We start from the raw sequence: 9,424 nt of genomic DNA on the forward strand, positions 1-9,424 counted from the left end.
ACAGCTGTCTGGGTCTGTGCCATGAAAACATGGCTCCTTGTAGCTACACACATGAATTAGGCAGAAAGAACCAACACTGAGGCAAAAAGATATGTGCCAATGTTCATCCCGAAACCTTGCATCCCTTCAATAGTAATATGTACGTTAGGTGAGAGAACGAGATTCTGTAAGTCTTCGAGGGTTGGTGATGTGAGCTTGGTCCCTGCCGCTCTATGCTGATATATCAGAGGCAGGTTTCTCCATTGTTCCTGTTGGATTTTCTGAGGATTTCAAGGGGAGTTTGCTGAGCAAGCACCTGTCCCAACTCGTCTGCTGCCCGTCCCAGTTTTGATGTCTATTTCAGCCACCTCCCTCTTTCCCTCAGACAGAGAAGGAGGGGTCACGCCGGAGCTCGGAGGCCCTGATTGATTGCACACGCGGCTGTTGGAGAGGAAGAGTAAAGGAGATAGAGAGGGAGAGATAGAGAGGGAGAGAGAGAGAGAGAGAGAGAGGGAGAGAGAGAGAGAGAGAGAGAGAGAGAGAGAGAGAGAGAGAGAGAGAGAGAGGAGAGAGAGAGAGGAGAGAGAGAGAGAGAGAGAGAGAGGAGAGAGAGAGAGAGAGAGAGAGAGAGAGAGGAACAGAGAGGGATGGTTCTGCTTCATTTTGTCATTTTAAATAAAGATGGAAATGCAGGGAAACCTGACAAGTGGATCCATTTGATCTGAACGAAGCTTCAATAAAGCAAATTCCTAGACAGCCATGCGAGAGGAACAGAGAGACGTTTTCCTCAGCCGGCCCTTTGTCTCAGCTTCTGACAGACTGCAACTGTTACTCTAACCCTTGAGAGGGCTGTAGATTAAATCAATATATAATATTACAACACCCCACCCCCCAACAGACTCTGTCGTCTCACTGTGACCAAACGACAGCTCTGTTTGTCCAGAGTTTGCTCAGTGAGTATTGTAAGACAGTTCTGTGTCAGACGATACTGTTGTCGAAGACAAGAGCTGCTAGATTTCAAAGTGGGACGGTGGTCATCAGTGTGGGACCCCAGTGCTCACATGTGGGTGATGGCTTTACTCAGAGGCTGCCATTAGTGAGATCCGCAGGGCTAAGAGCCAGACTGGGGAGACAGGACTCACAGACATACAGACACGAAGGCAGACAGACACACAGACAGAGCATTTGGTGGTGCAAGCTTGCCACCTGTAGGTCAAATTCAGAAAATGCACCTCAGTGCTGGTGACGGACAGATGGATGATTAAACACAGCAGACCTGAGTCATGTCTAGCCATGATGAACTAAGGAGTGCTATGATATTCTATCATCAATGTGTGAAACTACAATAACTTTTGAAGTTTCAGCTTCATTTGAGTTTTCTGTAAAGTTAATAAAAATTATTTCACTTTCACACTCATTTTTTTTTTACAAATCTGTACTTCAAACCCCATTTAAACTGTGAACTCAGCTTCACTCTGATGTGACATGAACACTGGGAGATTTCGTACAGATCCAGATAACCTGCGCACATTTCAGGACAGTTCAGGACATGAGGGACATTCCTGCTGGTCAGTCCACACCTCTGGTTTACTGAAACACCCTCTAAACAGCACACACTACACAACCCACCACACAACACACCACACCACACACCACACTACACAACGCTACAAGCAGATGAGAAGCAGGTTGCATCAGCTTTCTTTATTAATTAAGTATGTTTTCCTGGAACAAATGGTGGGGGTGGGGGGGGGGGGTGCTGATGCAGTTGTCGTGGCAACCAATGCCGTCGTCATGGCGACCAGAGGGGCTGTTGGGGGATTTGAACCGGCACAGTCGCAGCCCTCGGGTCTGAGGTGAACACGCTCCCGTCTCACATCTTGATTACGGTCCGGATGCTGACGGAGAGGGAGAGGGAGGTAAGTCACAGAATGTACGCGGCTCCAACTGCAGCTCTACAGTCAGGCTGACCTCTGACCTCTTGCTGCTGGCCAGCATGTCGAAGGCCTGGTTGATCTCGTCCAGACTGAGAGTGTGCGTCACAAACTCGTCCAGGGGCAGACGGCCACTCATGTAGTCCTCCACCAGGACGGGCACGCTCTTCACACTCTTCCAGCCTGTCACACACGCCGTGGTCAGGACGCGTTAATGAAGCAGTCGTGAAACATACATAATGCAGTTCTGAAGCTTCTGCCTGCTTTATGAATGCTTCATGAATGCTTTATGAATACTATGAATTTCTAAACTGTGAGATTCAGTACCCAGCATCAACAAGTTTAAATTAATTAATAACTCCCTCGCTGAACATAAAGGTATGTTTCTATATTTCTAAGTGACAAAATTGTAATTTATTAACCATATGCTTAACATTGAAATATACAATATGTCCGTAATAATAAAGAAATCAAAATTTGCAAAGATGAGTATACCCTTAATGAATCCCTTAATTAAACAAATAAGGAACATCGCATGTTGTGCATTTTTTTAAGTAATGCCCTTGTTGGTATGGACTGCTAAGCTCACGACAAACTGCTGAACTCCTGAAGGGTGACCTCCGTGAGTGTGTACACGCTATACTAATGGTGATCTTGTTCCTTCAGAACTCCCCACACCACACGCTCCTCTCCCCACACACTCCTCTACTCACACACTCCTCTACCCACACACTCCTCTCCCCACACACTCCTCTACCCACACACTCCTCTACCCACACACTCCTCTACCCACACACTCCTCTCCCCACACACTCCTCCCCACACACTCCTCTACCCACACACTCCTCTACTCACACACTCCTCTCCCCACACACTCCTCTACTCACACACTCCTCTACCCACACACTCCTCTACTCACACACTCCTCTCCCCACACACTCCTCTACTCACACACTCCTCTACTCACACACTCCTCTCCCCACACACTCCTCTACTCACACACTCCTCCCCACACACTCCTCTACCCACACACTCCTCTACCCACACACTCCTCTACTCACACACTCCTCTCCCCACACACTCCTCTACTCACACACTCCTCTCCCCACACACTCCTCTACTCACACACTCCTCTACTCACACACTCCTCTACCCACACACTCCTCTCCCTTGTGATGGCGGAAATTTATGATGCCCTAGCATCTTAAAAAGCCGGATACTGAGCTGATCACACCACAGTATGGATTCAGAAAGGTCTTGACCTTTATCATTATAAGCCTTCAGGCTCATGGGCTAATCAGTTAACCTGAACCAAGTTGTATTTTGCAAACCTTGAGGAAGGTATACTCATTTCAGGAAGGAATACTCATTTCAGGAAGGTATACACATTTTTGCAACATGGCCTTTTTCACTTGTAATGTAATTATTGACTTATTACCGCCAAAGTATGTTCCCTTCAGGGTTCGTCCCAGGAGGATGTCAATGGGTGCCACTGAGAGTTCTCCCATCTCTGTCCACCCCACTATGACACAGGTGCCCCATGCAATTCTGCACGACTCCAGTGCTGCCCTCTAGTGGTGAGACGTCCATTAAATCATTGAAAGCAGTAAAGGCTGTGCTCACAGTCACTGGGGGAAACTTACCTCAGGATCAGCTTTTAGAGTCAGCAAAGTGTCATATCTACCATATGATATTGGCTCCTAAAAATGTTTTCTTTATAAAAATCCTGGATGAAAACTTAAATAAGATTCTGAAATTATATTTCGGACTCAAAAGCAAGCGTTCCATAAATTAAGATAATTATTAAATCAAAATGTACAGAACAAAACTACTTAAAGTAACCTAAACAACTAAACATTCACAGTCTCAGAAACACTATCCAAGGGTCAATCAAGGTGAAACTAATCAAAGCCCATGAGCACCACCATACCCACCATCACAGTTGTGTTCCCCACACACTCAAAGGTGTAGTCCAGTCCTCCCCCGGTCATCTCCACCAGCACCTTCTGGATGGGTCTGCTGTGCTCCTTGGGGTTCACCACGTCCGTGGCTCCAAACGTCTTGGCCTTGTGGAACTTCTCCGGGTTGACGTCGACGGCGATGATCCTGGAGGCTCCTGCAGCCTTGCAGCCCATAATGGTAGCCAGGCCCGCGGCTCCCAGACCGAACACGGCACAGGTGGAGCCGGCCTCCACCTGCCCCCACCCACCGTTAGCCACATGCTACAGTGTCCGCAGAGCTTAATACGCTCTACATGCTAACATGTTTAATGCACGTGATGTATGCTTGTTAAATAAGGTAATTGCGTGAAGGGGTATTAAACTAACAATCTGTTTATTACCAGGTTCACGTGTTTATAACTCAACATGATTTAAAGATTTATTTCTAAACTTAAATGCGTACACAAACACACACAAATGCAAACACAAACGTGTGTGCACACTTCCACACACACCTTGCCTGTGTTTAGCGCTGCTCCGTATCCACAAGCAACCCCACAACCGAGCAGGCAGACCCTGTCGAGCGGCGCGTCTGCACGGATCTTGGTGAGGTTGGGCTCAGGCACCACTGTGTACTCACTGAAGGTGCTCACACCTACAAACTGGTGGATCTGCTGCCCCCTACAGGTGATCCTGCTCGTGCCATCGGCTAGAACACCTTGATGGGTTTGCTCCCTGACATGGAGAGAGATGGAGAGCGTATATGGCAGGGGTCGACAACCTATGGCACGCGTGCCACTGTTGGCACGCCGAGGCATAATCAGTGGCATGCGACACGCTGGACCAGCATCAGCAAAAAAAAATTAATAATAAAAAATCTCAGACAGAGGGCACGATCCTCCAATCGAAATCGCTCCTCAACGCTCTGCTCGGTGGAGGCGTTTATACTTGGTGATTGATCGCGATATAATACTTAATTTGTGTCCATTTACACCCCCCCCCCCCCCGCTAAACAATTTAAACCCCCCCCCCCCCCACTCCAATTTTATTTCTTGATTGTGGCACACTCATTGACTAGAAATGTTAAAGTTGGCAATCCATGTCTCAAAGGTTGCCGACCCCTGGTATATGGCATTCTTCATCCACAGTCTAAAGCTGCTACACATTGAGAACAGTCAACAGATACACAGGACAGATACAGACACACACACACATGTGCACACACTCACACACACACACACACACACACACGATATTTTAATGGCCTCTGATGCAGGGAATTGCTCTATCATCATTTTACTTGACCTTACCGCAGCCTTTGATACCATCAATCATCTTGCTGGATAGGCTCAATGCTGTGGCTGGTATCTCTGGCACAGCACTTGATTAGTTTGCCTCTTATTTAAAAGATAGAACTTTCTCTGTTCAATCTAGTAGGTTCTGTTCCACCAGTGCTCCCTTGGGATGTGGGGTCCCACAGGGATCAGTTCTGGGACCTCTTTTATTTGCCTTTTATATGTTTCCATTAGCAGGCATCATCCAGTCTTTTATAATTGTTTCCTATCATTTATACGCAGATGACATTCAGTTGTACATGTCTTTCAAGCCCCAGCAACTGGATAGGCTGTCCACCCTACTCCAGTGTTTAACTCAGATCAGTGAGTGGCTATCTAGTAACTGTCTTGTTTTAAATGCAGACAAAATGGACACTATGATTATTGCAACTCCTGATTTACATCCAAAAATCAGTCAGATCCTTGCCACTTCCTGTCCCGCGGCCAAACCTAACATCCGAAATCTTGGTGTAATATTTGACATTGAGCTTTGACACTCATATAAAATCCATGTCACGTTCTTGCTTCTTTCACTTAAAAAACATTTCCAAAATACATCATATGGTTTCCATGGTTGATCTGGAAAAAATTATACATGCCTTTGTATCATCTCGCTTGGACTACTGCAATGCTCTTTTGTATGGCTTGGATAAATCATCTCTCTCTCGGCTCCAAGCGATACAAAATGCAGCAGCAAGATTATTAACACGCACTAGCAAACAAGCTCACATAACCCCGATCTTATATTCATTGCACTGGCTACCAGTAAATTTTAGAATTCATTTTAAAATTCTTGTTTTTACATATAGAGCATTAAATGGCCAGGCTCCTGTATACATCACACAGCTCCTTACTAAATATTCACCATCTCACTGTCTCCGCTCACAGGACCAAAGTCTATTGGCTGTTCCCCGGACTCGATTTAAGACCAAGGGGGACAGAGCTTTTCAATCTATAGCACCCAGGCTCTGGAACAGGTTCCCTTTACACCTCCGGTTAGCAGACTCTGTTGATTCCTTTAAAAAAGAGTTTAAAACTTTTCTCTTTAAACAGGCCTTCTGCTAGTATATCTAGTATATATGCGGATGTATGCATATGCGTATGGGTATGTTTATGTGCATGTGTATGTATGTGTATATATATATATATATATATATATATATATATATATATATATATATATATATATATATATATATATATATATGTGTGTGTGTGTGTGTATATATATATATATATATATGTAAGTATATATATATATATATATGTTTATATGTATATATGTGTGTATGTGTGTATATGTATGTTGTCTTGTGTTTTATCAAAGGTTATTATATTGTCTTATTTTATCTTATTTTATTTGTCTTTTTTATTTTTATCATCTTATTTTATTATTGTATTACCTTTTATTAGCTGTTATGCTATATGTACAGCGCTTTGTGACTATTGTCTATGAAAAGCACTTTATAAATAAAGATTACTTACTTACTACTTACTTACTTACACACACACACACACACACACACACACACACACACAGATTAGAGCACATGGGACAGGCACAGCTACAGATACACAGGACAAATATCCTCACCAGTTCTTTAGGCACAAGTTTGTCTTTGGGCTCAGACAGCACTCACATTCTCCACACTGGGGCAGAAATAAGGGAATCACCTTATCTCCTGTCAACACAGAGTTACAGTGGTAGTAAAAATAAAGGGAGGGAGTGAGTGAGGGTTGGACAGTATGGAGGGAGGGAGTGAGGTTGGATAGTAGGGAGGGAGGGAGTGAGGTTGGACAGTAGGGAGGGAGGGAGTGAGAGTTGGACAGTAGGGAGTGCGGGTTGGACACTAGGCAGTGAGTTTAGGAGGGAAAGCTGTCCGACTGTGTCACATTTACCCGGGGAGAAGGCAGTGACTCCAGGGCCAACGCTCTCGACCACACCGCCCCCCTCATGACCCAACACGAGCGGGAAGGGGCGTGGCTCCATTTCATTACCACACTCATACAGGAACCCCCAGTCCGTGTGGCAAACCCCAGTCGCCTCCACCTGACACGGGTCACGCCACAAGAGACACAAGAAACACCAGCATGTCTGACATGCTTTCGTAACTCGATAACAAAGGGGTCAGTGTCCATTTTGATCATAAACCACATGTACTCAAACAGCCCCATTATACACACTCCATGTGTGGAGGGCAATATTTGCCCGTGAGTGTGTGCTGTGTAAGGTCACTGACCTTGATTCGCACTTCATGAGCCTTGGGTGGGGCGACCTCCACCTCCTCCACACACAGTGGCTTACCTGGTTCCCATGCCACAGCTGCCCTACACCTGATCACCTGTCGCCAGACGTGTGGACATGCATCACTACACAGGAGGGGACGAACACAAAGAAAAGGGAGAAAACCCCTTACCTTATTCTCGGTTGCCATAGCAGGAACAGTCAGGACAGGGAATCCTTTCTACAAAAACAATTTCCTCTGTTAAATTTTAATTGTTGTTACACAGCCAACACTTCAGAAGCATTGTTTGTATGTATGTTTTCTGTATTCTTAGTTGCAGGAAGTGTCCAAGGACAATTTGTGACAATACCATAAACATTGTGGTTTCTGTAGTCTTTAATAAGCCTGATACGTCCTCACGTCATATTTGATTTTTACTTTAGTAGCCACCGTGCTTGTCAAGCACAACATAACCTCACAGGTGTGAATACAGGACTCAGATCTCTCTAAGACCTGTTGATTGTGTCTCTGGAGTGGTTTGTGTGTGTGTGTGTGTGTGTGTGTGTGTGTGTGTGTGTGTGTGTGTGTGTGTGCTGTGTCTCTGGAGTGGTGTGTGTGTGTGTGTGTGTGTGTGTGTGTGTGTGTGTGTGTGTGTGTGTGTGCTGTGTCTCTGGAGTGGTTTGTGTGTGTGTGTGTGTGTGTGTGTGTGTGTGTGTGTGTGTGTGTGTGTGTGTGTGTGTGTGTGTGTGTGCTGTGTCTCTGGAGTGGTGTGTGTGTGTGTGTGTGTGTGTGTGTGTGTGTGTGTGTGTGTGTGTGCTGTGTCTCTGGAGTGGTTTGTGTGTGTGTGTGTGTGTGTGTGTGTGTGTGTGTGTGTGTGTGTGTGTGTGTGTGTGTGTGTGTGCACGCTGCGTGACAGAACAACCCTAACGTGAATGTTTCTTCAGTTTTATTTAGATAACTAGTATGCAAATGTGCTGCATACAAACATTTCGGTGACGACTGAAATTATATATTTTCTGTAAGCTAGAGTCGATCTGGTCTTTATTATGTCATCTTTTTAACGCAGACACAGTGTCTGTCACTCCAGTGTTTACTAATGCAACATGGTTCTGTGTCTAAGACCCTGAACACAGAGTGGGTCTGAACCAAAACGTGCAATTCGGTAACTGCGTGTCATGTTATTAAAAGTAGTTTACCTTGCACTGCTGGTACTGTTTACTATTACATTACTTCTTCTGTGTGTATAATTCAAGAATATCGAAAACAAATTCCATCTACTGTACACTAATGGAACTACAGTGCACCGTTATATAAAAATACAGTTCTGCACAGACGTGGACTGTCTTATTGCAGCTTAATGCAGATTGCACAGGAGGACAATTTTCACATAAATACGTGAAAACAAATGTTTAAAGATTTCGCAGTGAACTTACCAGTATACAGCAGGAATAACTGGAGTGCTCAAAGTGTCTCCCAGCGTGTCTGCTGCAGGTTTAGTGATGAACTTTGTCTGTGGTCCGAAGTTCACACAGTATCACTGACTCGGTGTTGGTTAAATACTGTATGTCGTAAACCTATAGGGCCATATGGACCATCATATACTGGGGTCGTTACACGGAGAAGAAGTGGCCACATTAATGACAGTGTGTAAGTAGTAAAATTATTGACTCAGAGTTCACGACTCCTTACGGAACATTTTAGTACCGAACTGAGCCAAGAACCGGCTCTGCTAAACTGCATGGGAAGGTTGTTTTGTTTAGGGATGCATATACAAAGATATCATATTGTGAGTGTACTGCAAAAAATATATGCACACAGTTCTTATGCACAGTTCAGCTAATAACCTCAATAACCGTGTTGGCTGTGGTACATCTTGTTTCTGCTATAAACACTCATCTTGTCATCAGACTGCACGAGGTGGTTGTGACTGGCTGTGTGTGTGTGTGTGTGTGTGTGTGTGTGTGTGTGTGTGTGTGTGTGTGTGTGTGTGTGTGTGTGTTGTGTGTGTGTGT

General features: G+C 45.0%; 1 protein-coding gene across 1 annotated transcript; it reads right to left on the minus strand.

The window, feature by feature from the left end:
* Positions 1-1,726: 1,726 nt before the first annotated feature.
* Positions 1,727-8,887, minus strand: LOC143526623 (alcohol dehydrogenase class-3-like). Its single transcript, XM_077021123.1, has 10 exons — positions 8,846-8,887; positions 7,605-7,652; positions 7,428-7,529; positions 7,087-7,237; positions 6,782-6,869; positions 4,369-4,588; positions 3,848-4,108; positions 3,352-3,484; positions 1,958-2,096; positions 1,727-1,877 (listed from the first exon to the last, which is right to left on the minus strand). Exons 2-10 carry the CDS (start codon positions 7,620-7,622, stop codon positions 1,853-1,855), a joined length of 1,137 nt encoding a protein of 378 aa, XP_076877238.1. The 5' UTR covers positions 7,623-7,652; positions 8,846-8,887; the 3' UTR covers positions 1,727-1,852.
* Between the last annotated feature and the right edge of the window lie 537 nt (positions 8,888-9,424).

Source organism: Brachyhypopomus gauderio, chromosome 11, assembly GCF_052324685.1.
Source record: "Brachyhypopomus gauderio isolate BG-103 chromosome 11, BGAUD_0.2, whole genome shotgun sequence".
NCBI classification, from domain to species: Eukaryota; Metazoa; Chordata; class Actinopteri; order Gymnotiformes; family Hypopomidae; genus Brachyhypopomus; species Brachyhypopomus gauderio.